Source organism: Lepus europaeus, chromosome 19, assembly GCF_033115175.1.
Source record: "Lepus europaeus isolate LE1 chromosome 19, mLepTim1.pri, whole genome shotgun sequence".
In the NCBI taxonomy this organism is placed as follows: domain Eukaryota; kingdom Metazoa; phylum Chordata; class Mammalia; order Lagomorpha; family Leporidae; genus Lepus; species Lepus europaeus.
In genome coordinates, this window is record NC_084845.1 from 6,450,242 (window position 1) to 6,478,218 (window position 27,977).

At 63.2% G+C, this 27,977-nt stretch overlaps 1 protein-coding gene across 1 annotated transcript; it reads right to left on the reverse strand.

Moving 5' to 3' along the window:
* Positions 1-963: 963 nt before the first annotated feature.
* Positions 964-27,844, reverse strand: PRR12 (proline rich 12). The gene is made up of 14 exons (XM_062176296.1): positions 27,725-27,844; positions 26,169-26,281; positions 25,134-25,295; positions 21,733-25,043; positions 20,629-21,283; positions 19,454-19,947; positions 11,700-11,816; positions 11,409-11,542; positions 10,738-11,213; positions 6,077-6,202; positions 5,199-5,296; positions 2,375-2,521; positions 2,107-2,202; positions 964-1,919 (listed from the first exon to the last, which is right to left on the reverse strand). Exons 1-14 carry the CDS (start codon positions 27,808-27,810, stop codon positions 1,773-1,775), a joined length of 6,162 nt encoding a protein of 2,053 aa, XP_062032280.1. The 5' UTR covers positions 27,811-27,844; the 3' UTR covers positions 964-1,772.
* Positions 27,845-27,977: the final 133 nt, after the last annotated feature.

The window sequence follows — 27,977 nt, forward strand, 5'->3', positions numbered from 1 at the left end:
ATCTCTCTCTATTGCTCTGCCTGTCTTTCAAATACCTGAAAAAAACGTATTTTTTAAAAAAAGAGACTATAGGACTCCATCTTTGACTCTCAGGTCTCAGGAGCAAAGCTCTACCCTCAGCTCTATCAGGGAGCCAACAAGAGGCTGGCCGGCTCCCGTCTCCCCAGTCACTACCGACGGTTACATGAACATAACTTAAGCCTTACACACTTTTCCCTAATGCCCCTCTTTGAACGTGTGTTGGACCTGACGTCCTTCTAACATCTAGCTGGGCAGAAAAACGTCTGAGACTAGGATTGAAAATGCTGTGGCTCCGGGGGGTGTTGTGGCATAGCTGGTTGGGCAGCCGCTTGGACCAGCATCCCATACTGGCGCTGGTTCGAGTCCCAGCTGCTCCACTTCCAATCCAGCTCCCTGATAACATGCCTGGGAATGCAATGGAAGACGGCCTAAGTGCTTGGGCCCCTGCCCCTGTGTGGGAGACCCGGGAGAAGCTCCTGGCTGCAGGCTTTGGATCGGCGCAGCTCCGGCTGATGTGGCCACTGGAGGGGTGAACCGCCGCATGGAGGACCTCCCTCTGTCTCTCCTCTCTGGATGTTTCAAATGCAAAAGTAAACCTAGGTCTGGAGGAAGCCACAGCCACGACGGGCGAGCAGCCACAGGGCCAGGCCCACGTGGTAAGGATCTGCGGCCTCCAGAGTCGTCTTGCGAGAGCCCCAAACTCAGGTGGACGCCCCCCCGTCCCCCGCCGACATCTGCACTCTTGCGACAGATCGAAGGCCAGCAGGGCCCAGCCCGACTCCCCGTCCCCAGAAACCGCCAGATGAGCCGGCACACGTGCCATGGCTGGCCTCGTGCCGGCCGCCTCTCAGGGCTCGGGCTGAGCCCCCCCTTCCCCGGGGGCCCTCAGACCACCCAGCGGCCACAGAACAAAGGCGCTCCAGCCAGCGGTAAAGTGTTTGCCATGGGGTTTTCGTTTGGCTGGTTGTGTGTACACAGTGTATACAAGTTGAGTTGTACAGAAGCCCAAGAAAGAGCAAGAGACCAAGGGTGTCGGGGAGGGGGTCCGCGGGAGGGGGCGGAGAGCACGGAGGGGGGAGGAGACCCATAAAAAATAGAACCACATCCAGACGACAGGGGGAGGGGCCGGGGCAGACACAGACAAACCGCCGTAGAAAAGGAGTGGGAGAGGCAGAGGGCGGGGACCCTTCTCCCCCCTCCACCTCCCCTGCCCCCCACCCCGCCCCAGGTATGTACAATAAATAAGATTAAAAATAATTAACAAGATGCGTTTTCCCCCTCCCGCCCGACGCCGAATGCCCTGGGGAGGGAATGGCCTTTAGCAAAGATCTTGGCCTGTGGAGGGGGCTTGGGGGGGTCCCCCAGCTCTCTGAGGCCGCCCCGCCCCCGTCAACCATACATAGACATTTCCTGTACATTATGTACAAGGTGGAGGGGGCGGGGCCGCGGCCGTGGAGGGGGGGGCAGGGCAAGGGGAGAGGGGAACCGTTACTAAATAGACATTTATACATATATATAAATAATTTCTCTGTACACCGAACAGCGGGAGGAACGGGGAGGGAGTGGAGAGGGCTTGGGGAGGGGGGAGTCGAACTTTGACCCCTGCCCTAGGGGGCAGCATGGACACACCCTGACCGAGGACACCCCCCACCCCGCCCCCCTGGTGCCGGGAGCCCAGGGGAGGGCTCCTGCGGACACAGTTCTGTCCGGATTCTCGGTGCGCGGAGGGGGCGCCCCGGGGAGGGGCCGGGTCAGCCGCAGCGGCTGTGGGCCTGTGCTTGGGCCAGCAGGTCGCTGAAGGAGTCGAAGAGCTGCTCCAGCCACGGCTGGTTCCGCATACACTGCTGTACCACCTCCTCCTGGCCCAGGTCCTCGGCGCCGCCCTCGATGGCCAGGGTCTGCGGGGGCGGGCGGCACAAACACAGCACTGGCAGAGGGACACCAGCCTCTGGGGGCGGCCGCAGGGGGGCCTGGGGATCAGGGGCCCGGGGGTGGGGAGGCAGGGAAGCTAGGAGAGGAAGGGCCTGGGGGCCCGCGCCCCCGGATCCAGAGTGTAGGATGGTGGGCACGGGGGGAGGGGCTCACCTGGTCCCTGCAGCGCAGGAAGGTGTGGTATTTGTAGTGGTGCAGTGAATGGTAGAGTGTGTAGTATCCCGACTTCTCCAGCTCAACCTTGAACTCCTGGGCAGATGTAGTGGGCAGGTGTCAGCGCCAGAGCTAGCTGCCCCCGCCCCGCCGCCCCGGCCCGGCCCGGCCCCGCCCCGCCCCCCACCCCGCTGCCCCGGCCCGGCCCGCCCCCCACCCCGCCCCCCACCCCGCCCCGCCCCGCCCCGCCCCGCCCCGCCCCGCCCACCTGGGCGCGGACCCCGCTCCTCTTGAGCTTGCTGAGCGTCTTCCGGTTGTAGGGCTCCCCGGCCGGCCGCAGCCGCACCGCCCCCTCCTCGGGGGAGCCCTCCCCACTCTGCTCCACTTGCAGCTGTGGGAACGTGTGCAGGGCGTCCTGTGGGAAGCCGAGGGGTCAGTGGGCCCTGCCCTGGGTGCTCCCCCACCCAGAGAGCCCCGGTCGCCAGGTGCTGGGCCTGGTGGGTGACCCCTATGTCCTCACAGACGCCCAGAAGGCTCCGGGCCAGGCAGAGCTGTCCTGGGGTTCTCAGCGCCTGCTTAGCCATCTATCCCAGAATTCTCAGCACCTGTGTAACATCCTACCAAAAATTCTGGGAGTCTGTTTAAAACTCTATCTGAATGTGAAGTAGCAGATAAAGCCGCTGCCTGCAGTGCCAGCATCCCACATGGCTGCCGGTTCGAGCCCCGGCTGCTCCACTTCCGGTTGCGCTCTGTGCTGTGGCCTGGGAAAGCAGTGCAAAATGGTCCAAGTGCTTGGGCCCCTGCACCCGCATGGGAGACCGGGACGAAGCTCCTGGCTTTGGATTGGCACAGCTCTGGCTGTTGTGGCCAACTGGGGAGTGAACCAGTGGATGGAAGACCCCCCCCTTCTCTCGCTGCCTCTGGTCCTCTGTGTAACTCTGACTTTCAAATAAATAAGTCTTTTAAAAAAATCTGAGGGGCAGAAATCGTGGCACAGTAGGTTAAGCCACCACTTGCGACACCAGCGTCCCCCAGGGAGGCACTGGTTCAAGACCCAGCTACTCCGCTTCCGATCCAGCTCCCTGCTGATGCATCTGGGACCCAGCAGGTGATGGCCCAGGTGCTCGAGTCCCTGCCGCCCACATGGGAGACCCACATGGAGCTCTGGGCTCCTGGCTACGGCCTGGCCCAGCCCTGGCAGTGTGGGCATCGGAGGAGGAAACCAGCATACAGATCTGTCTCTGTCTCTGCCACTCTGGATTTCAAATAAATAAATCTACCCTCACATGTTCAGTGCCATTCAGTCCAGTCTCTGAAGTCAGACTCACATTCCATCCCATAATTCTAGCTCTATCCTTTTTTTTTTTTCTTTTAAAGATTTATTTTATTTGAAAGAGTTACACAGAGAGAAGAGAGGCGGGGGGGGGGGGGTCCTCTACCCGCTGGTTCACTCCCCAATTGGTCGCAATGACCAGAGCCGCGCCGATCTGAAGCCAGGAGCCAGGAGCTTCTTCCGGGTCTCCCATGTGGGTGCAGGGGCCCAAGGACTTGGGCCATCTTCTCTGCTCTCGCAGGCCACTCTAGCTCTATCCTAATACTCTAAACCATAGGGCCATAGGGCCCCACCCAGAAACCTCAGTGCTGGCCAGCCGCTCAACTTGGAATTCTGGAAAACTGGGCCAGCATTTTCCGGTTTTCAGAAGCTACTTCCACCCAGAACCCTCTGAGTCACCCGATGCTCGCCCCCAGCACCTGCAGGGCTGGGCACAGTGGCAGCCCTGCACCGCTGCACCCCAGGGCTTCCTTTCTCCCAGAATTCTGAGTCACTCCAACATTTTTTTTCCCCCAAAACTCTTCGTGCCAGGCTAATGTCCCAACCACAATGCTGAGAGGCGGACAAGCACCGTGTCTGAGAACGCTCAGAGCTGCCCTAATACTGCATCCCCCAGCCCTGGGCCACCGGGGGGAAGCCACGCACGTGACTGCACGCCGAGGGCTGGAGCCCTCAGGTCCCACGGAGGCACCCGCTGCCCTGGGGTGCGTCTCGGCCTCCAACCTTGAACTGCACACTGCGCTCTGCTGAGCCGTCGGACCGCCCGCCCTCTGGCGAAACCCCCTGCACTACACGAGGGCTCCTCATTGGCACCCCCACCTCTCTGGGCCTGGAGGGCTGCTGGGAACCCGAGACCCCCTCCCCACAGCCTGGCCCTCACCCCGTCTCCCAGCTAGGTCAGAAGAACGGTCCCTCCCAGCGACCCCTGCCCCTCCAGGGCTGGGACCCTCATGGTGTCTGACTCCCGCTGCCTCCTCCATGCCCGGCCCCGGGCCCCTCCCTCCAGCCCAGGCACCTGCAGGGCCGGGACCCTCACGGTGTCTGACTCGCGCTGCCTCCTCCATGCCCGGCCCCGCGCCCCGCACCTCAGACCCTTCCCACCATCCCAGGCACCTGCAGGGCCGGGACCCTCACGATGTCTGACTCGCACTGCCTCCTCCATGCCCAGCCCCGTGCCCCGCGCCTCGGACCCCTCCCACAGCCCCAGGCACCTGCAGGGCCAGGACCCTCATGGTGTCTGACTCGTGCTGCCTCCTCCATGCCCGGCCCCGGGCCCCTCCCACCAGCCCAGGCACCTGCAGGGCCGGGACCCTCATGGTGTCTGACTCGTGCTGCCTCCTCCATGCCCGGCCCCGGACCCCTCCCACCAGCCCAGGCACCTGCAGGGCCGGGACCCTCATGGTGTCTGACTCGCGCTGCCTCCTCCATGCCCGGCCCCGCGCCCCGGGCCCCTCCCACCAGCCTAGGCACCTGCAGGGCTGGGACCCTCATGGTGTCTGACTCGCTCTGCCTCCTCCCAGCCCCGAGCCCCGGGCCCCTCCCTCCAGCCCCCTCCCACCAGCCCAGGCACCTGCAGGGCTGGGACCCTCATGGTGTCTGACTCGCGCTGCCTCCTCCATGCCCGGCCCCGCACCCCTCCCTCCAGCCCAGGCACCTGCAGGGCCAGGACCCTCATGGTGTCTGACTCACGCTGCCTCCTCCATGCCCGGCCCCGCGCCCCGGGCCCCTCCCTCCAGCCCCCTCCCACCAGCCCAGGCACCTGCAGGGCCGGGCTCAGCGACAGCCGCTTCAGGACTTTCTTCTTGTGCTCATTCAGGAGGCCGTCGATCTTCCGCATGGGCGGGAGGTACAGTTCATCTGCAGGTGGGACGGGCGTCAGGAGGCCACGGCCCCACGATGCACCAGGGCCCCACGATGCACCAGGGCCACACAGTGCACCAGGGCCCCACGATGCACCAGGGCCCCACAGTGCACCAGGGCCCCACAGTGCACAGGGCCACACAGTGCACCAGGGCCCCACGATGCACCAGGGCCCCACAGTGCACCAGGGCCCCACAATGCACCAGGGCCCCACAAGGGACCAGGGCCCCACAGTGCACAGGGCCCCGCAGTGCACCAGGGCCAAGGGTGTCGGGAGGACTATTGCCCCACAATGCACCAGGGCCCCACAAGGGACCAGGGACAAGGGTGTTGGGAGGGCCACTGCCCTACAAGGCACCAGGGCCCCACAATGCACCAGGGCCAAGGGTGTCGGGAGGGCCACAGCCCCACAATGCATCACAACCAAGGAGAGCCCCGCAGGTCTGGGTCCTCAAATTTCTTCCCCCTTTAGGCCCAGGTGCCCAGTCCTAGCCTCCTCCCTTCCAGGAGCCCAGCTCCAGCCTCCTCCCTCAGACCCAGGGGTCCAGCCCCACACTCCTCCCTCAGCCCCAGGGGTCCAGCCCCAGCCTCCTCCCTCAGCCCCAGGGGTCCAGCCCCAGCCTCCTCCCTCAGACCCAGGGGTCCAGGCCCAGCCCCTCCTCCCTCAGACCCAGGGGTCCAGCCCCACACTCCTCCCTCAGCCCCAGGGTCCAGCCCCAGCCTCCTCCCTCAGACCTGGGAGCCCAGCCCCAGCCCCCTCCCCGGGCCACGGCTCACCGTGTGTGTCCTCCAGGGCCTGGATCATGTCCGGGTCGAGCGCCGTGCTCACCAGCATCTCCACGTAGCTCCGGTACATCTCCCGCATTGCCCGGGTCTTCAGCAGACGCCCAGGGACCGCCCGCTCTGGCGGGAAAACAGGATGTGGGAGCATTACTCCAAGCTCCCCAGAGGCGACTCCTGGGCAGCAGGCCCTGTTCTAAACCCCATAGATGGCTGTGCTGGGCAAGCCCGGTGCAGTGAGCGCTCCTGGTGGAGCTCAGGGGGAGGCAGCAGGCGCCACCCGCGGGGCCCGGCTCACGGCCCAGCAGCAGCACGGCGCGGCCCACATCCCACACTCCAGTGGCCGGGTTCGATTCCCAGCTCCGCGATGCCAGCTTTTTTCTTTCTTTCTTCTTTTTTTTTTGACAGGCAGAGTGGACAGTGAGAGAGAGACAGAGAGAAAGGTCTTCCTTTTCCATTGGTTCACCTTCCAATGGCCGCCGCGGCCAGCACGCTGCGGCTGGCACACCACGCTGATCCGAAGCCAGGAGCCAGGTGCTTATCCTGGTCTCCCATGGGGTGCAGGGCCCAAGCACTTGGGCCATCCTCCACTGCACTCCCAGGCCACAGCAGATAGCTGGCCTGGAAGAGGAACAACCAGGACAGAATCTGGCGCCCCGACCGGGACTAGAACCCGAGGTGGAGGATTAGCCTGTTGAGCCGCGGCACAGGCTCAATGCCAGCTTGTTGCTAACGCAGACCCCAGGGGGCTCCAGTGGCTGGGCCCCTGCTGCCTGCCGCCTGCCTGGGGCACCTGGATTGGATTCTCAGCTCCTGGCTCTGGCCCAGCCCACATCCCATATCCAAGTGCCGGGGATCAAGCCCCACCTCCGCCTTCCAATCTGCTTCCTGCTAATGCCTCTGGGAAGGCAGCAGATGGTGGCCCTGACACTTGGGTTCCTGCCACCCATACGGGAGACGGAGATGGAGTTCCTGGGTCCTGGCTTTGGCCTGGCCCAAGGCAACTGCTGGGGGCATTTGGGGAGTGAACCAGTGGATGGAGACTCTCTCTCTGCTTCTCACATAAGTAAATAAATAAAGCAATTAAAATTAAGAGCAGCACCATAGTATAAAGGGAAACGATGGAGACAGTAAAGTTGGTCTCCCAAACAGTCAATCAAGTCGGAGATGAGACTGTACAGCAGGCGGGAAGAGCTCTGTGTCCTCCGGCGGAGCCATGGCCGAGGAGCAGGAGCAGGCGCGAGTGCAGAGCTACCCATCTGAGGTCATGTGGGGGACGGACTGGAGGGATGAGATGCAGGCTCGGCCAATGAACCGAGCAGCAACGGATGGAGCTCGAGCAGGTGCACAGGGACAGGACAGAGGTGCACAGAGCAGCCGGGCTGGTGTAAGGGAGGCAAGATGCCACTGACCAGGGCCAGGGCTGTGGGGCAGGCCCAGGGACTGGCCCGCCGTGGGGGTGAGAGGCAGAGGAGCAGTGGCGAGGCCCCCAGGTGCCGGGTACCCAGCAGGGCTGTCCCTGCTGGGGGGGGGAGCTGGCACAGGGAGCTTGGGGGACGGGATTGGGAGTGTCTGGGTGGGTGGGATGTGAGTCTGCCGAGCCCGAGGGCTCCAATGAGAACCAACACAGCAGCGCGCCTGCAGTTCCAACAGGTGGCTTGAGAGTTAATTCAATGCAGCTACCTTAAAAAAAAAAAAAACAGAAAAAACCCGAGGGCCCGAGAGGGCGTGATCTGCACACCCGAGCGTCCTTGAACCTGCTTCCTGGCCCCATCTTCATCAGCTCAGCATCCCCCGCAGCCACCTGGCCAGACTTCCCAGTGGAAGGCACACACAGCCAAATGGAGACTACATTTCCCAGGCTCCCTTGCAGCTAGGCATAGCCATGTGACCAAGACCTGGCCAATGGGATGTGAGAAGCCAGGATAGGCCCTGCTCTGAGCCCTGGAATTTTTATTTAGAAAGAGCTGCTTATTTCCCATGAACCTCGGGCCAGCCGGGGAGCTTGGGTGGAAGAGAGCTCCCCTCTGCCGTCTGACTCCCGCATTTCCAGTCTCTGTTGAGTTGGGCACGCCAGCATGGGGAAGTCACTAGCACTCAGCACCTCCTCCCCTCCTTACAATGCGCGTGATTCCACAGCACCACAACACAGAGCCACGTAGATCACACAGCCATTGCAAATGGTCTTTTTTTTTTTTTTAAGATTTATTTATTTATCTGAAAGGCAGAACTACAGAGGGAGAGGCAGACCTTCCATCTGCTGTCCACTCCCCGAGTGGCTACAACGCCCGGAGTTGAGCCAATCTGAAGCCAGGAGCTTCCTCTGGGTCTCCCACGCAGGTGCAGGAACCCAAGCCCGTGGGCCGTGTTCCGCTGCTTTCCCAGGCGCGTTAGCAGGGAGCTGGGTCGGAAGCGGAGTGGCCAGGACTTAAACCGGTGTCCATTTGGGACCCTGATGCCACAGGCGGTGGCTTCACCCAGAACCTGCGACACCGGCATTTCATAGGAGCACAGGTTCCAGTCCCGGCTGTTCCATTTCCCACCCAGCTCCCTGCTAACGCACCTGGGAAAGCAGCAGCAGACGGCCCAGGGCCTGGGTTCCTGCACCGACAGTGAGGCACCTGGAAACAGCCCCTGGCTCCTAGCTTCGGCCTGCCCCAGTGCGAGCCACTGTGGCCATTTGAGGAGTGAATCAGTGGACACAAGATCTCACTTTGTTGCTTTCTGTCTGTCTTTCCACCTCTCTCTGTAACTCTGCCTTTCAAGTGAATAAATCTTTGGAAAGAAAAAACAAAGAGTGGCACACAGTAACTCACGGCAAGCCAGCACCTTACATAAAGAATATTTCCAAAATTCAGCCAGCGCCGTGGCTCACTAGGCTAATCCTACGCCTTGCGGCGCTGGCACACTGGGTTCTAGTCCCGGTCGGGGCGCCGGATTCTGTCCCGGTTGCCCCTCTTCCAGGCCAGCTCTCTGCTGTGGCCAGGGAGTGCAGTGGAGGATGGCCCAAGTCCTTGGGCCCTGCACCCCATGGGAGACCAGGAGAAGCACCTGGCTCCTGCCATCGGATCAGCACAGTGCGCCGGCCGCAGCGCGTCTACCGCGACGGCCATTGGAGAGTGAACCAATGGCAAAAGGAAGACCTTTCTCTCTGTCTCTCTCTCTCTCACTGTCCACTCTGCCTGTCAAAAAATAAAAAATAAATAAATAAATAAATAAAAAGAATATTTCCAAAATTCAAAGCAAAATGGAATCAAAAGAAAAGTGTATGTGTGTCCCCTTTTTTTTGGGGGGGGGTGCTAAACAACTGACAATCCAGGGCCAGCCTTTGGCCTGGTGGTCGAGGCACCCACACCCCATATCAGAGATTATGGGCTCCAGTCCCGCTCTGGCTCCCGGCTCCAGCTTCCTGCTCATGCACACCCTGGGAGGCTGCAGGGACAGCAGGCCCCTACCACCCCCGTGGGGGACCCAGATGGAGCTCCCGGCCCCCTTCCAGTCCAGGTGTTTAACGAGTGAACCAGCCGAGAGCTTTCTGTCTCTCTGTATCCCAAATGGAAAAAAGTACATAGCAAAGAGCTGAAAAACATTAATTGTGAAAAAAATTCAAATTCATGCACACTTCATAAACCTCACAGAAATGTGTGTTAAGAACCCATATGTTGGGGCTCGGCGCTGTGGCGTAGCAGGTAAAGCCACTGCCTGCAGTGCCAGCATCCCATATGGGTGCTGGTTCAAGTCCCGGCTGCTCCACTTCCGATCCAGCTCTCTGCTATGGCCTGGGAAAGCAGTAGAAGATGGCCCAGGTCCTTGGGCTCCTGCACCCTCGTGGGAGACCCAGTAGAAGCTGCTGGCTCTTGGCTTCGGATTGGCACAGCTCTGGCCACTGTGGCCAATTTGGGAGTGAACCAGCGGAAGTAAGACCTCTCTCTCTCTCTCTGCTTAACTCTGACTTTCAAATAAATAAATAAATCTTTAACAAAAAAAAAAAAAAAAAAAAAAAAAAAGACTTCCAGTCCAGCTCTCTGCTGCGGCCCGGGAAGGCAGTGGAGGATGGCCCAGGTGCTTGGGCCCTGCACCCGCATGGGAGACCAGGAGGGAAGCACCTGGCTCCTGGCTTCGGATCAGCACAGTGCCAGCCATGGTGGCCATTTAGGGGGTGAACCAACGGAAAAAGGAAGACTTTCTCTCTGTCTCTCTCTCTTTTGCTGTCTAACTCTGCCTGTCAAAAAAGAAAAGAAAAGAAACCATGTGTTGTACCAGTGAGGTCACGAGGGACACCCACATGTCACAGGAGATGGCAGCACCTGTGGGCGCATGGGACGGATGCTGGTGCACACGTCCCCCAGCCCTCGGAAGCTTCCCACGCGGAGACGAAAGAGCACCGGGCTGCAGGGCGCCAGAACGGGCTGTGCGCTGCTCGGTCTCCCCACGTGGCTACGAGGATGCTAACGGCTTCCGCCACCCAGGACTGCTGGGAAAAGGCAGCTCAGAGCAGAAGGGCTGGGGCCAGGGACCCCGTAACTCGCTGTTGCTGCCACCTGTGATCCCCTGACTCCCGGCCCCTCCTGCACAGGCCACCGGAGCTCTCCGCATGGCGCGTCCGCCCAGCCCCTTCCCCGCGGCTCCCCACAGCCCTGCGGCTGCCAGGGCCTCACCGTCCTCACTGGGGGCTCCAGGGGAGGATTCCGAGTCCGAGGAGCTGCCCGCCGGGCCTCCGCCCGCCGCCTCCTTCAGCCACTTCTTCCTCTTCTTAGGCGGCGGCTCAGCCTTGACCTTGGTGGGCCGGGCCTTGGGCAGCCGGGCAGCGGCGGGCTGTCCCGTGGGGAGGCTCCGCTCAGGCCGCGTCTGCCGCCCGCCGGTGCCCCGGTCACCCCTCGGCGGCCGCTCCCCGCGTGTCACCCTCTCCTTCTCCTTCTCCTTCTCCTTGTCCCCGGGTGGTGGCTGTGGCTGCGGTGGGGCCGGCTTCTCAGGCGCGGGGGGCTCGGGCACGGCCATCTCAGGCATCTGCTCTGGGGGCTTCTCCGACGTCACCTTCTCGGGGGTCTCAGGCTTGGGGGGTGGTGCTGGGGCTTTGGGGGGAGGAGCAGCGCTGGCCCCGGCCGGCGGGGGGCCCTTGGCCTGCCCGGAGCGTCTGGGAGGGATAGAAGGCACCACGGTCAGCACCCCCAAGGAACCCAACGTCTCTGCTTCGGGGCCGCGCTCCCTCCCAGGCCTAGTGAGCTCCACACACAAGCAGCCCCCTCTCGCTGGGTCCCCATCTCCTGACTGTATCTCCCCCCACTTAGGACTCCCCGACCCCGTCACCGCCCCCGCCCCCCGGCAGTACCTGACTGGCACTGGCGGCCGGTGCCAGGGCTTCCGAGAGCAGACCCGCACGTAGTCTTTCTTGTTAACATTTTCCAGGAATTTCACATAGAGGCGCTGGTACCGGTTTTTTGCATCCCCAAAGTACCCCAAATACTACGGAGGGAAGGCGGCACGTGAGGAAGCTCCTCCCCCGCCGGTGCCCGCCCGGCCCTGGGCTACCCTGTGGCTCCCAACCCTTCCGATGGACCTCGGGGTGAGGGGAGAGCCCCGTTCCCAGACCCCCGGGGCTCCACCGCCAGTGCAGGCTTACGTTACTGGTGGCACAGAACTGCCTCTGGCCGTCCTTGATCTCCGGCGTGAACTTCTGCAGAAGGGCTTTCTGTACTCTCCAGATGGGCGGGGGCTCCCGTCCGGTCTGCAAAGCCAGCTGCACGGACAGGACGGGGCGGCAAGGCCAGCAGGGTCAGCCCCCATCCCCAAACCTCCTCCCCCGCCTACGGCCCTCTGGCCTCCTTCACCACTCTCCCTCAGAAAACACACAGAGGGGCCGGTGTTGTGGCCCAGTGGGTTGAGCCACTCCCTGTTATGACGGCATCCCATATGAGCACAACAGGCGGTTCGAGTCCCGGCCGTTCCACTTCCGATCCAGCTCCCTGCTAATTCGCCTGGGAGGCAGCAGAAGATGGTCCAAGTGCCTGGGCCCCTGCACCCCTGTGGGAGACCCGGATGGAGCTCCTGGCTCCTGGCTTCAGCCTGGCCCAGCCCTGACTGCTGCTGCCATTTGGAGGGTGGCCCACAGATGGAAGACCTCCCTCTGTCTCTCTCTCTGTCTCTGTAACTCTGCCTTTCACACAAATAAACATTAATAGAGAGAAAACAGGCAGGGTCATCAGCACACATAGCCCATCCACTGGCCTTCTGGCCCCATGATGTCCTCAGCCCTGGGCACAGCTGGAATCTGGCCTTGTCCCCTCGTAGCCTCCCCACAGTGTACTTGTTCGTTTGTTTGTTTGAGAAGCAGAGTTACACAGAGAGAGGGAGGAGACCGAAGTCTTCCATCTGCTGGTTCACTCTCCAAATGGCCACCACAGCCAGGGCTGGGCCAGCCCAAAGTCAGGAGCCAGGAGCTTCACCCAGGCCTCCCACGTGGGTGCAGAGGCCCAAGCACTTGGGCCGTCTTCGGCTGCTTTCCAGAGCCATTCGCAGGGAGTTGCATCGGAAGTGGAGCAGCCGGGACTCCAACCAGCACGTCTGTGGGATGCTGGCATTGCAGGCGGTGGCTTAACCCACTGTGCCACAACGCGGGCCCCTCAATTCTTTTCTTTTTTGATCGATACATGAGCACCCAAGGTCCTGTCAGGCCGTCGGGGTTTCAATGGTCACAGCTTCACGGTATGGTGGCCCAAAGCTTCCTTTGGGATCAAAGTCCTGACAACCCCTGAGCACTCAGGCACCTTTGTCAGGTGCACGGCGTGGGGTGCATCAGAGAGGACTCCCCACTGTTAGGGCCTGGGTCCCTGTGCTCCCCCCAGATTCTTTCGTGGAAATCAAACCACCAAGGTCCTGGTATTAAGAGGCGGGGCCGCTGGGAGGTGACTGATTGGGCCGCGAGGCTGGAGCCCCTGTGGATGGTTTGACGCAGCAACTGAGATGTCACTTGGGACTGCAGGGCGTGGGTTCCAGTCTCGGCTCTCCTAATTCCAGCTTCCTGCCAAGGGCGCCCTGGGAGGCAGCACCAATGCCCTAAGTGCTTGGGCCCCGCACCCACAGCGAGGCTCTGGCCCGGCCAGCACCGGTGGTCGCAGGCATTTGAGGAGCACATGGACGATCTCCGTGTGTCCCTCTGTCCCTCTGCCTCCCAGCACGTGTAGGGGGAGCGAGACCCTCCCCCGGCCCTCCCACCACCCGAGACACAGCTGAGCCGGCGCCTTCTGCCTTGACTTTGGGCTTCCCGGGCCTCAGCCCCTGAGACGCCTGGCCCCCTTTTGGGAAGCCTCAAAGCCACAAAGCCCTCCCCAGGGCCTCACAGACAGACAAGCAAACAGGATGGGGCGGGCTTGTGGCTCTGCGGGGGACTGACAGGGGACAGTTACAGTGCGCACCCCACTCCCACAGATGTGCACCCCGAGTCCTGTGCACGCCCCAGAGGAGCCCGGGAATGGATGGATGTGAGTCAGACTTAGCGTCGTACCTAGGGGATGAGGGGACAGCCGTGGAGCCAGACGGGCACGTGCACTGAACACAACGGCACAAGGCATGGGCGCACCCCAGACTCCATGAAAGTCTGCAGGGGGACCTCAAATTCAATCTGAACCCCAGGATGCTTCCCGGGAGCAGGGATGCCTGCATGAGGAAGGGGCTGACCCGGACACAAGCCCCTGACAAGCACGAATAAGGACAGAGTGGGACAGGGGACCGGGCACTGCGGCCACCTAGAGATGAGCGAGGGGCGGCCCACGCGTTCAAAGAATGCAGTCACCACCAGGATTCACTGCTGACTTCAAGCGGCTGGTCATGGCTTGAGCTCGGCAACAGCAACTCCTGGGATTGATTAGTGATGTCTGCCACCCGCACCAGCTATGACAGCGGGGACCGCACACCATCCCCAAGTATCGGGTGCCCGCTCTCGGTGTGGCGCTTCCACACCCTCAGTTAGCCCCAGGAAGGGGTTATGACGACCTGATGAGAATGAGAATGAGGCCGAGGTGCCGGGCGCACCCTAACTCCAGAACCTTCTTCCCGTGACGTGAGGTCAGAGGTCAGAGGCCCGAGAATGGGAAAGTCCACCTCAGACCTCGTCCTGCCCTGGTCCCAAGCCTTCCAGGGCCTCAGCCAGGCACAGAGCAGCTCCTGCCTCGGTTTCCTGTCCTTTTTGCTGCACCTGGCCCAGTGGCCACCCCGACCCTCAGAGCTCAGCAGACAAACCTAGACTTCCTTTTCTTTTTACTGCTTATCCTCTCATTTTTATTTATTTGCAAGGCAGAGTGAGAGTGACATCAGCTGGCTTACTCCATGGCCACAGCAGCCAGGGCTGGGCCACCCTGAAGCCAGGAGCCTGGAAGTCTATCCGGTCTCCCCCGTGGGTGGCAGGGGCTCAGGTTCTGAAGCCAACACCTGCTGCCTCCCCGGATGCCCATCAGCGGGAGGGGCCCTGGATGGGAAGCAGAGGTGGGGGAGCGATGCGACCCTGGTACTGCAGTAAGGGCACGGGGGAGGCAGGCGTCCCGTGCGGCGGCTTAACTGGCTGTGCCACGATGTCCACCAAAGCCCAGATGCTGAGCCCCGGCTGCTGCACACGTGGGACCCTCTCAGTGCGACGGTCATACTTCCTGTTGTGGGTCTCAGACGCCTGCGATGAGGCCTGGGCACGTTCTCCAGCCAGGGGAGACCACCCCTCTGCAGGCCCCTCCTGCCTCTCAGCTGGGTGGGACCCTCCGGCTCACCACCTCCTGCCTGGGCCTGGCATCTTCCCCCAAACCACTCTTCCTACCTGGATCCTACCCCATCCCGGCCACCAAGCCTTACCCATGGCAACATCCTTGTCCAATCCCCGATCGAGGCCACTCAGATCCAAGTCCCACCCTTCCTGCCCCGCCTCAGGCCAATCGTATCGTATTCCAATTCTAGGGAAGCTGACCTACCCACAGCCTCTACTCAATGAATGGTGCGGCTGATTGGTGAAGAGCTAGCCAATCAGATTCTCTCCTGAGAGTCTGCGCAGTGACAGGCAGGAATGCAGGCCAGTGAGCTAGGAGCACCCAGGCATGGTATTAATGAAGAAGCAGCAGGGTCCCCTTAACAGGGGAGTGGGTCACAGGACAGACGCGATGGGCCGACTGCCCTCCAGGCCTGGACGCCTCCTCTCCTCCCCTTCCCTTGCCACTGGCCAGGGGCCCTAGCAGCACACACATCCCAACGTCTTCTCACCTGCACAAATCCACCATCCAGCTCAGCACTCACCCTCTCAGTGCTCTGCACCCCTGCACACCACAAACATGCATGGTGTTCCTTGCCACAGGGCCTTTGCACAGGCTGCCCCGGTCCCTCCACGCTCTCCTCCACCCTGTCAGCTCTTACATGACTGGGGCATACACCCGCCCCCATGACCCTCACAGCAGCCCTACGGAGCTGAGAGTGGATGTGGCCACTCCCACTCCACAGATGGGGAAGCTGAAGCCAGGAAGCCCGCCCTGCGCTACCCAAGCCAGCAGCCTCTCCCCGGAGACGAGGGGGGCTCTGAAGGCCCTGAAATGCAGCCAGTCCAAGCCGTGCGTCTTCCCACTGTGACGTACACACTGGGCTTTGAAGATTCACTACACAAAACTGAACACAAAATGTCTTAGTGGTTTTCCATCTTAACAATATTGAACATTTAAAAATGTTAGCTTTCCTTTTTCTTTTTTGTTAATATTTATCTGAAAGGCAGAGTTACAAAGAGGGAGAGACAGAGAGAAGAGATCTTCCATCCTCTGGTTCACTCCCCAAATAGTCACAATGGCCAGGATTGGTCAGGCCAAAGCCAGAGCCAGGAGCTTCTTCTGGGTCTCCCCCGTGGATGCAGGGGCCCAAGCACTTAGACCATCGTTCACTGCTCTCCCAGGTGCATTAGCAGGGAGCTGGATCGGAAGTGGAGCAGCCGGGACTCGAACCATCCGTATGGGATGCCAGCCTCACAGGTGGCGGTTTTACCCACTACGTCACAGCACTAGCCCCGAAATGTTACTTTTCCTGTATCAACATAAGTGTCGAGATGACATTTTGGATACGTTGGCTTAAATAAAACACATTCCTAAGGCTGATTCCAACTGTCTGTTTTTCACTTGCTCGAACGCGGCAGTGAGAAAGTTTAGTCACACACGTGGGGCACAAGGTATTCCCACTGAATTGTCGCTTTTCTGCAACCAGAACGGCTCATGGCTTGCTTCTGTAGTCTTTGAACTAGGAGTTGTTTCTACATTTTGAAAGGATTGTTAAAAAAGAAAGAAAAAAAAATAAATCAACAACAAAGAATGTGTGTCAGAGACCATAAGAGCTTACAGTTCAAAGCTGCATTGGATGTGACCCTTTGCAGAAAAAAACTTGCCAAGCCTTGTACTAAAGACGTGCCCAAGATCGTCGGGCAGAATAACAGAGGCAAACAGCCACGGCACCTCTGACGGCGGCATGAGCCGTCCCAGCTCCGGACGAGCGCGGCGCTGAGCCGACCAACCCCATTTCACAGGGTGGCAGACTGAGGCGCGGAAGATTCAATCCCAGCCCAGCTCGGAAGCGGGTGGGATTCGAACACGTGAGGGGAGCACCGAATGCAGGGCTTGCCCCCGTGCTGCCAGCGTGCGCCACCTCCAGGCCTGCAGACGGTGCCAGGCACCTGCACGGGTGGCTCGCGCGCGGGCTGTGTGGCCCCCACTCCAGCGCACACTGAGTTGTATTTTAAGCTTCGGAAGCCTCGCGTGGCCCCTTCTGCTGCCCTGTGCCAGCTGGGAAGCGGTGTCAGATGGCGCTGGCTTCCATCCCAGCTCAGCACCCGCCCGCGGACGGAGGACCGTGGACTTCCTCATCTGTGAAATGGGGCCGGCGAATGTCCCTGTGCCGGGCACCCAACCGTGCCAGCTGCTGTCCCTGCCACCACTGTCTACAGAGCTGAGCTTGGTGCCGGTGGCAGGGGCTCGTGCGCCCCTCACAGCCGAGCCTGAGTCTCCTTCCCTGTGGCATGGGGGCGAGAAGCCTTCGGAGGAGAGCCTGGAGCTGCCTGACCTGTCTCCCGCTGTGTCAAACAGAAAGCAGAGAGGTTCCCACAGCTGCAGCCCGGAGGCCGCGGTGAGCACTGCGCAACAGGGAATACACGAACGCGGGCAGCTGCACTCTGCAGGCAAAATGACCAAGTTCAGGGCTGGCACTGGGCCACAGAGCAGGCAAGGCTGCCGCCTGCAGCGCCAGCATCCCGTATGGGCGCTGGTTCGAGTCCCAGCTGCTCCACTTCCAATCCAGCTCTCTGCTATGGTCTAGGAAAGCAGTAGAAGATGACCCAAGTCCTTGGGTCCCTGCACCCGCGTGGGAGACCTGGAAGAAGCTCCTGGCTCCTGGCTTCTGATCGGCCCAGCTCCGGCCATTGTAGCCATCTGGGGAGTGAAGCAGCGGATGGAAGACCTCTCTCTCTCTCTCTCTTTCCCTTTCTAACTCTTTCAAATAAATAAATAAAATCTTAAAAAAAAAAAAAAAAGAAACCAAAAGATAAGATACGGGGCCAGCACTGTATGCATTGCCAGCATCCCATGTAACTGGTTCAAATCCCAGCTGCTCCACTTCCAATCTCGCTCCCTGCTAACATGCCTGGGAAAGCAGCAGAAGACGGCCAAGTGCTTGGGCCCCTGCACCCACGTGGGAGACCCGGATGAAGCTCCTGGCTCCTGGCTTTGGAACCAGTGGATAGAAGACCTCTCTCTCTTTCTCTCTGTCTCTCTCCTCTCAAATAAATAAATACATCTTTTAAAAAAAAAAAAAAAAAGGTAAAGGGGCTGGCACCATGGCATAGGGGGTGAGGCTATGACTTGCAGTGCTGGCATCCTATGCGGGCGCCGGTTTGAGTCCCGGCTGCTCCACTTCCAATCCAGCTCTCTGCTATGGCATGGGAAAGCAGTGGAAGATGGCCCAGGTCCTTGGGCCCCTGCACCCACGTGGAAGACCCGGAAGAAGCTCCTGGCTTTGGATCAGCCCAGCTCTGGCCGTTGCGGCCATCTAGGGAGTGAACCAGCAGATGGAAGACCTCTCTCTCTCTCTCTCTCTCTGCGCCTCTCTGTCTATCTCTGCGTAACTCTGACTTTCCAATAAATAAATAAAATCTAAAAAAATAACAATAAAAAATGAAGGTAAAGTATAGGTGAAAAGATCAGATTGGCAGGTGGCGCCAGCGCAGAGTGGCCATGGGGGACTGGCCAGGAGGTGGTGCTGGGCACACAGGGCTCCATCCTCGCAGTCACTCTGCTTCCCCACAGTAAAACAGAGGAAGAATAACATGGGCAAACCTGCCCTCCGGCACCTCGCAAACCGCACTGCAGAAGAAAGTGCAATCGGAAGCTTCCTTTAAGTAAGCCAGCGCGCCATCCTCTCGTGCATAAACCAGAAGAAACTGCCCACGCGAACACGAGGTGACCCTGCCTGGTCACCCACAGTCACTGACAGCGGATGGCAGAGACCGACCCCAGCCTTCAGTGCCACCATCAGGTGACAGTGACAGCCTGCTGACCACCGCACGCCCACACAAGGCCTCCACGGGCAGCTGGCGTTTCCTGCCCTCAGCAGGCACCTCTCACAGCATCGCTCTGCCCAGCTGTCCGTCCAACGACCCGAGCACAAGACAGGTCACTCGACAGAGGTCACGCCTGCTCCGGGATGGGCAAGAGCCACTTCTGACTTTTCAGACCAGCTCCAAAGATGATACGTAAATGAATGACTGTGGCTCTGCGCCAATAAAACTTTATTTACAAAAACAGGTAGTAGGCCGGATTTAGCCCCCCTCCCCGGGGTGGGGGGGGGCAGACCCTGCCAATTCCTGCAGCAGGGTAGCCGGAAGCAGTGGATGGACTGTCCACAGCGCAAGACCAGGCCTGCCACGGCCAGCATTCCCAACCGGTGAGCTGTTCCACCCACCGGTCACATGCCTGGGCCTTCCATGTCCACCATGAGGGCACAAATGACAAAGCAGCCTGTCTCCCTCAGCTGGCTCCATTGTATCAGAGGCTCAGGAAGGCTTGGCTACTGTACCTACTGCAGGGCGGGTGGGATACATGTTAACAACTGTCTTGTGCCATCAAGGCGGGAGCAGCCATGGAGGACAAAGCCGGTCGCTATCACCTTGCCACACTGTAGCAGCCTCAGTGGTGTTCACACCTCGGAACTGCGATACTCACTTCTCAGAATTCACTTTTCCAATAAGCAACACAGGAAGACACACGCGCGCGCGCACACACACACACTCAATCCAGAGGCCTGAGCGACCACCTCGGAGCACGTGCGCGCGCTCGCACACGTAACGCACCTGCAGCGCCCCGCGGGGCCCCGACTCACCTTGAGCGACGGGATGTCCTCGGCGCGGATGACGAACTCGTCGCGCTCCCGGAAGATGCCCTCGCCGCCGCTCTCGCCCGCCTCCTCGTCTGTCTCCCCGCACACGGCCGCTGTCTCCTGTTTCTTGGCCAGGTGCAGGGGCCGCGCGTCAGGCGGCTCAGGGTCCTCGGGAGACGGGGCAGCCGGCTCCTCGGGAGGGGCTGGGGGCGCTGGGGGCACTGGGGGCACTGGGGGCGCGGGCGGCGGCGAGGGCAAGGTTGGCGGCGGCGGTGGTGGCGGTGGCGGCGGCGGCTGCGGCAGGGGCGGGGAGCTGGCCGAGGGGGCCACCAGCGGGGGCGGCGAGGGCAGGGCCGGCGGCGGCGGGGGAGGCGGCGGCGGCGGCAGCGGCGGAGGTTGAGGCTGAGGCTGTGGTTGAGGCTGGGGCTGGGGCAGAGGCTGAGGCGTCTGGGCAGGAGGCGGGGAGGGCGGCGGCTTCTCCTCCAGCAGCGGGGGCTCTGGGGAGACAGGGGCGTCAGGCCTGGGTGCCAGGAGTGCTCCCCCGGGCACCTGTCCCCTTGTCCCCACTCGGGGCCCCAGCGGCCCTCCTGTCACCTCCAGGTCCCTCGTGAGAGGCTCCTTGGAGCCCCTGAGCCATGGGCCCAGCCCTGCCTTTCTTCCTTCCTGGGTTTGTCCACCAGTCTGGGATCAGGGGCGCCCTGTCCCCCACCCCTGCAGAGCCACAAGGTTTTTTTTTTTTTTTTTTTTTTAACACCAGCCCTGCAATTCCTGCCAAGGTCAGGCAGAACAGCGCCCAGATCGTACCCTGTCCCCCAGACACCGCCCTGCCCTGTCACTCATCACTGACTCCTTAGAGCTGTCCTCCCCCTGCATCCTACCCCATCTGCTGCAAAACCTCTCAGTCCCAGCGTCCTCCTCATTTGCAACCTGCCCCGTCCCTCCCCACCTCTACCCTCTCCAGCGCCCACCCAGTTCCCTTGCCAGCTCACTTAGCAAAAACGATACACCTTCCCCAAGCACTTGTCTGCCCTCCATCATGAATATGCAAATCTACCTCACCTGCAAGGTGAACAGTGAACAGACTCCTTTAAGCAGTGCCCACACTGCACAACAGTACCCGATGACCTCGGCGACCTACAATCCCTGCCCTGCCTCCAAGACCACCTCCCAGCGCTCACCGGGTGTGCCGTTGCTGTTGGCATTGGGGAGCCCCAGGAGGGGGGGTGGCCCCGGGACCACAGCTGTGTTGGCCAAGGGGGGTCCGTCTGGGGCGGAAGTGTCCTTGGGCCCAGCGAGGGGCGGGTCGTCCAGGGCCGAGATGGCGGAGGAGATGCTCTCCTGCAGGTCCCGGTTCTTGGCCACGGAGTCTTCCTCGTCCGAGGAGAAGGAGGGCAGGGTCTCCAGGTTGCGTTTCAGCTCCTCGTCCAGCCGCTTGCAGGGCGAAGGGCAGCCCAGCCCCAGGCCCTCGCTCTCGGCTGCCTCCAGGGCGCCCCCGAGCCCGAAGGCGCTGGCGGGCTGGGGGTGTGGCACAGCGGGGGCGGCGGGCGGCGGGGGCTGCAGGCCCCGGGCTGGCACGCTCTTGGGGGGGCTGAGCGGGGGCGTCAGGCCGGCCTGGTAGAGCGGCGGGTGGCGTTTGCCTGACTTGAGAAAATCCAGGAAGGAAGCCATGAAGCCCGACTTCATCTCCGGCTGCTTCTCCTCCACCTCCTTGATCTTGGCCTCGATCTTCTCCCGCGTCAGGCTGGAGTCCAGGCTGTTGTGGTCGGCGCCCGCCATGGCGTCTCCCGAGGAAGCTCCCAGAACCTCGCCGGCCTTGGGCACAGACAGCTTGATCTGCATGTGGGCGCGGTGGGAGTCAGGGCCTGGGAGACGCTCCTCCCTCAACCCAAGAGTCCCACTGAGACTCCAGGCTCCCACTCTCGCCCTGTGGGTGCCCGGAATTCATACCTAACAGCCCCGGGCTGTCTCCAGGATGAGGGGACCCTCTCTTTGCTCGCAGTCTGGGGTTCAGCTCCCCAGACCACTCCCCCCCCCACCCGCACTGCTCATCCTTTTGGATCCAGAACCTAAAAACCCAAGCCCCAGCCCCTAGCCTGCAACCAAACGGGTTCAGTTCCCAGCTCCCACACCATATCCTCATAGGTCTTAGGAACATAACCCCCCCACCCAATGCCCTCAACTCAAACGCCCAAACCCTCCCCACACCAAGGAGCCCCCAACCCTTTCTTTTCCCAAACCAGGGCCTCCCAGCCCACCCACGTCCAAACCCCAGCGCCCCTCACCTTAAGCGGTTTCAAGGGCTCCAACCGAGCGCCCCCTGCCTCCTCGGCCTTCCTGCCCCGGCCACGCCCCCGACCACGGGGCTTCTTGGCTGCATCGTTGGGCGTGGAGGCCGAGGCCGGCCCGGCCGCGGCGGGCACCTCCAGCGGACGGATCCGGGGTCTCCCGCGGGGCCGGGGCGGGCCATCCCGCTTGGCTTTGGTGGGCTTGCGGCCCCGGCGCCGGGGGCCGTCAGGGCCCGGGTTGGGTGGGCAGAAGTCAATGTCGCCCAGAGGAGAGAGGGCCGGGCGGGAGCGGCAGCTGGACACGAGGTCCGGCAGGCGCCGGGGGTTGAGGCGGATGTCGGCGGGGACGTCGGCTTTGTCCTCATCCGCCTCGAACTCGTACTCCTGGGCGTACAGCTTCTTGGGCGTCTGGAAGGGTGGGTCGCGGCGGCGCAGCAGGTGGAAAGAGGACGTCTTCAGCAGCTTCTTTGGCTTGGTGGAGCAGAAGATAGGCGAGGTGAGGCCGCCCTTGGGCTCCGAGGCTGGCGGCGGGGGCGGCGGGGGCGGTGGGGGCGGCGGGGCCGCCTGGTGGGGCCCGCTCTGGATCAAGCCCAGCGGCTCCGCGTTGACCGTGGAGGGCAGCTCTGGGGGCTTGTTGGGGTCCAGGCCCAAACCTGGTGTCTCCGGCCCGGCTCCGGACGCCCGACCTGGGCAGTAGGGCCCGTAGGGATCATAGGCGGGAGGACCCGGAGGAGGCCCGGCGCCCGCCTTGGGGTCACCCTCGTCCTCGGGGGGCCCAGCCTTGCCGTAGTCGTCCGCTGCCCCTCCCCCAAACATCTCCTCCATGGTGGGGAAGAAGCTTCGCTCCTCGTCCTGGAGCAAGGAGTCGGGAAAGCAGATGGAGGTGAGTGGCACGAAGCGGGGCGCCTTGGTGCCTTGCGGGCTGGGGCTCCGGTAGGCGCCGGCAGGGTCCTTGCCCTCGGAGTTAGGTGGGCCCACGCCAGTGTCTCCAGGCCCTGGGGGCAGCGGCTCCAGGGCCCCGAGCAATTCCTGCATGGCCCCTGGCGGCTCCAGGCTCTCGTCCGGGCGCAGGCGAGGGCTGGGGGCCGCAGGCTCCAAGCCGTGGCTGCGGAGGTGGGCTTCCAGCTGGAGTGGCATGGGTGGCGGAGGCGGTGGCGGCGGCGGCGGGGGCGGCTGGGGTGCGCCGTCTCGGGTGGCTGGCTCGAGCAGGTGGACCCCCACTTTGGGGGCGCTGGGGGCGGGGCTGGGGGCGTGGCTGAGGACCGAGGGGAGCAGCTGTGGGGGAGGTGGGGGCAGCACCAGCGGAAGGTCAGGGCCCCCGGTCTCCAGGAGAAGGCCGTGGGGGGTGGGCTGGGCCGGCTGGGCTGTGGGTGGCGGCGGCGGGGGGCTCTTTTGCAGGAAGGCGCCCAGCTCCTTGGCGCCGGCCCCATAGTGGACAACGGAGGTGGCCAGCCCCTCGGGAGTCTCGCCGCCCCGCTCCGGCCCCTTCTTCTTCTCTTTCAGCCTGCCTAGGCCCAACTCCAGGGCCGCAGTGGCCCCCTCGTCGAGACTGGCACTGGTGCGGATGACGCTCTGCAGGTGGTACCTCTGCGGGTCTTCCTTGGCCAACTCGTAGGGCGTGCCCGGCGGGCCACCAGCCCCGCCACTGCCCCCGAGTCCCTTGGCGGCATCCGCTGACCCGTCCTCGCCCACCAGGCCGTCCGCCCCCGAGGTCCGAGGCGGGCTGGGTGCCTGCAGGAGGTGCTGGATGAGGAACTCCTCATCCTCCGTGCGCTCAGCAGGGGGCCCGCCGGGCCCGGCCAGCAGCTCTGAGCCATCGCCCTTGCCCTTATAGCCACCTGCTCCGGCTGCATAGCTGCCGGCCCCTGGGGGTGCCAGGAACGGCGCTGACGCCAGGACTGAGCTCAGGTATTTGCCAGGGGCTCCTGGAGAGCCAACTCCAGGTGGGCGGCCGGTGGCAGGCGGGGACTGGAGAGGGCGGATGATGTGAGATGGGCTGGCCTCCCCGCCACCTCCCAGGGAGCTGGGTCCCCAGCCGCCCCCGTGGCCCGAGAGTGCCGGGGAGTGGCCAGTGCTGTAGCTGAGCGAGGGGCTCGCCGTGGGCAGCCCCTGGGAGTGGGCAGCTGGCCCGGGGTACGGCTCGCCCTGCACCCCATACAGCTGCCCCTGCAGCTGGTCTGGGGAGTAGCTCTGACACGTGGCTAGTCCGGGAGGTGGGGGGCCGCTGGGAGGCTGCGGGGGACCTCCTGAGTAGCTGGGGCCTTTGCTCAAGTCCTGCGCTTGCCCGCCTCCGAAGCCCTGCCCGTAGGCCTGGGGTCCCAGGAGCCCTTGGGGCTGCCCAGGGGAATAGGCCTGGCCCCCTGCCCCGCCAGCTCCAGAGGTTTTACCCGTGGCATAGGCCGCTGCTGGTCCCCCCAGGCTCTGGCATTTGGGCGTGGCAGTAGAGCGGGGTGGCGGGGGCCTCGTGGCCCCCCCCGCAGCTGCTCCGTAGCCACCTTTGCCGGTCTTGTAACCCGGGGACTGAATGATGGGGCGGTAACCGCCACCACCGCCTCCAGCCCCACCTCCTCCAGCAGCCTCGGGGCCCGTGGCCCGGCCGGAGGCCCCAGCGGCGGCGGCGGCACTGGGACCAGCCTTGGTGGGCTCGCCGGCGCCTGGGGAGGGCTCCCCGCCGCCCAGGGGGCTGCAGGCCAGGTTGGCCCGGTGGCCCATGGAGGGGTAGCTACCCCCGCAGCTCAGGTAGTGCTGCAGGGCGTGGGCTGGGGGCGGGGGCGGCGGGGGCTGGGCACTGGCTGGCCGCTGGTAGTGCTTGATGACGGTGTCCTGGCGGGGCAGGGCCCGCTCAGGGGGCGGTGGGCCTGGGGCTGCCCCCGAGAAGTTATAGAGCTGCGGGGAGGGCTGCTCGGCGGCGGCTGACGAGGAAGCCAGCAGGTTGAACTGAGCTGGGAGGTGACGGGGAGGCGGAGGCGGGTCTGGGGGTCCAGGGCGGTAAGGGGGTGTCTGGGCTGGGCCAAGGCCAGCAGGCCCCAGGACGCCGCCCCCTGCCAGGCGTTCGAAGCCCAAGGAGGAAGGCACCGTGGGTGCCTGGGAGGGCTTCAGGTGCAGCACGTCGTGGGGGGACAGGAGCCCGTTAGCGGGGGGGCTGAAAGGAGGATCCTGGAGGCTGAGGGACGAGGGCACCGGGAACGGGCGGCTGCCGAAGGAAGCCGGGTGCTGGTAAGCCGACAGGGCGGAGGAGGACGGGAAGCTGCTGGAAGCCGGCAGGGCGCCCGAGATGAAGAGCTCCGTGGGGCCTGGCGTGTGCATGGCTGGGGGCGGTGGAGAGGGCCAGCCGTCAGCGCAGGCCGCGGGCGGCCCCACCGCGGCCCCCCAGAGCCGGCCGCCCGGCTCGGGCTTACCTGTTTGCCAGGAAGGACTGCGGAACTGGGAGAGGAGAGAGGAGGCAGACGGGCCAGGCTGGGGGCCCCGGGACTCCAGGGCCGAGATGAGGTTCATGACGGAGGCGTCGGGCCCTGCTGAGCCCGCGTGATGGAGGCCAGTGTCGAAGAGTCCGGAGAGGCCTGGCCAGGGACGGGAAGGGGGGATGTAGCGTCAGCCGCGGGCGGGGTGTGCACAGCGCAGGGTCATGATTTAGCGTTGGAAGGAACCAAAGCGGGAAATTGAAAAGGGGAGAAAGTGGGCAGCACCAAGGCAAGGAGGGCCGGGGGAGAGGGACCGCGGAGAGGGATGGGACTCCGTGGTCCGAGGCGCAAGGACGGAGCTGTCACCCGGGAAGCCACAGGGAGGGGAGGCCAAAGGCTCTGGACAGCTGCAGGGAGGAAGGGGCCGGAGGATGGGTCCCAGAGGGGGCGCCCAGGTGGCGGGGTCCAGCGACAGACATGGGGAGGACCACAGGGCCGTCAAGGGTCAAAGTGGAGAGCCCGGTCTCCTTGCTGGTCCCTCCAGGAAGGGGAGGGGTGGGATCAGAGGAGGGGAGCCAATCAGAAGTCCCGCAGGCAAAGCCGACGGGGCAGAAGACGACGCCGATAGGTAAATCCTGGGGGGGCCGGGGGCGGGCCAAAGGACTGGAGCCAATCAGGAGGAAGCGGAATCAGGAAGAAAGCATTGAGAGCACCGGGAAGGGATGGGGCGAACCCGGCGCGGGAGGGCTGGGGTGGGCTGCGGGGAGGCCGAAAAGACTGGAAGAGAAGGTGGGATTTGGGAGCTGATGGGACACGGCCAATGGCAGCAAGAGGGGCGGGGCCGGGGCCGGACGAATCCTGCGTGAAATTAAGGAGACACCCGCAGCCTCAGAGGCATCCAATCAGAGGCGAGACAGCAAGGGGCGGGCCACGGCTCAGGGCACGGCCAATGAGGAGGGGCGGAACTTTCAGCAGCCAACCAGCTCCCTCGGAAGGAGGGCCCGGCCGAGCGGGGCGGGACGGGGGCCGTACCTGCCGGGTGGTGGTTGGTGGCATAGCTTTGCAGTGGGTGGGGGGCCGCGTAGGCCTGGCGGTGTAAGATGTCCGTCTCGGGGTGCGATGTCCTGGAGCTGCCATAGACCAAGCTGGGGGCAAGGGGACGACGTCAGTGTCCCCCCCCAGCTGCCCTCTGAAAGGGGAGCCCCAGAAATCCCCGGGGGGGGGGTTGAGGGGACCCTTCCAGCTGACACGGGGGGGGTGGGTGGGTGGAGGATGCGGGGGTATCCTAAGAAACCCTGCTCTCCAAAGCGGGAGTGCAGGCCCCCCTCCAGAGCCCCCTCGGGCGAATGCAGCCCAAGTGGCCTCACTCTGAAAACACAGGCATGCACACCGGGGAGGTACACACAGCAGAGGGAGCAAGTGACAGGAAGTGTCCTGGGTGCAGAAGCTCAAAGGTGTGGTGGACCTGCTAGGAGCCCCCCCGCCCCTCTCCACTCGCAGGTGACCCCCGAGGTGCACGTGGCCGCCCCGTGTGGGCTCTGAGCCGACACAGTTGGGAGCAGGAGGTGGGCTGTTCCCCAAACAGCAGGGGCTTGGAGGTGGGGGTGGGGAGGGCACAGGCTCTGTCTGGGGAAAGTACCAGGTACAAGTGCGAACACGAATATCCTCCATCCCCTGAGGTTGAGGTTACAAGGCCAGGTAGGTTTATGTGCAAAGGGGTACCCAACTCAGCGCGAGGAGTCCCACGTGCAAAACCCTGATACACCTTTAAGGTTCTGCCCGACCACGTTGGGAGGGTAGGTGTGTGTGTGTGGGGGGGCAGGTGAGGAATGAGGACTCCACAGATCTGCAGCAGGACAGAGGCGGATCACAGGTGAACACGCTGCCAGCCACGCATGTACAGGCCCGGGCTCACGCGCGCGCACACACACGCACACACACGGGAAACCTGTGACTCCCTGCCGCGGTCCCCATCACTGGGCAACACTGCACTCCTCCCCATCAACTAAGATTCTCTGTCTTTGGGGTGGGGGTGGGGGAGTTGGAGGGGGCGTGTCCGAAATGCCAGGGCCCCCCCCTTGGGCACACAGAACCCCAGCTTAGGAAGGGGGCGGGGCCCGGGGCCCACTCTGCGCGCGGAATTTCGGGGTGGGGGGGCAGTGGCGCGGCCTCGCTCAGTCCCGGAACAATAGGACGCGGGAGGGGGTGCGCGCCCCCAGGTCTGCGTCCTAATTCTCCTTTCCTGCCCACCTTTGCAAGAACAGGGCCCGGGGCGCCGGGGGGGAGGGGTCCGCAGGCCGGGAATCCGGGGATGGAGGGAAGTCCAGGCCTGGGCTCAGCCAGTCCCTCCCACCTTCCCAAGGCCTTCCCGTCCGAAATTGTTTTGCACCCCCATTTTCCCCTTTGCATGCTAGAGCTGGCTTTGGCGGAGTTTGCAATTTGCAAACTGGGGCGGCGGCGTTGTTCCGAACCCAAGGAGGCCGCTCCCTTGCACGCCGGAGGGGAGTTTGCGATGCACGCGTCGCCGGGCGGGCCCGGCCCGGCCCGCTTGGGCCCCCACCCCTCGGCCCCTTTCTCCAGCTCCTTACCTAGCTTTCGCTGACCTCTCGTAACTCCATCCCGCCCCGGCGCCGAGCGGGTCCCCGAAGCCGGCGCTGGGGTAGTTCCTGTCCATGAATTGGCCGCGGTGGAAATTGGGGGGAGGGGGAGGGAGGGGGAGGGAGGGGGAGGGAGGGGGCGCGCGCGCGCTCTCCTCCGCCGCCGCTCCCTCCGCTACTGCTTTTTTTTCCCCCCCTTTTCTCTCTTTCTCTCTCTCTCTTTTTCTTTGCAGGCGCCGAAGGC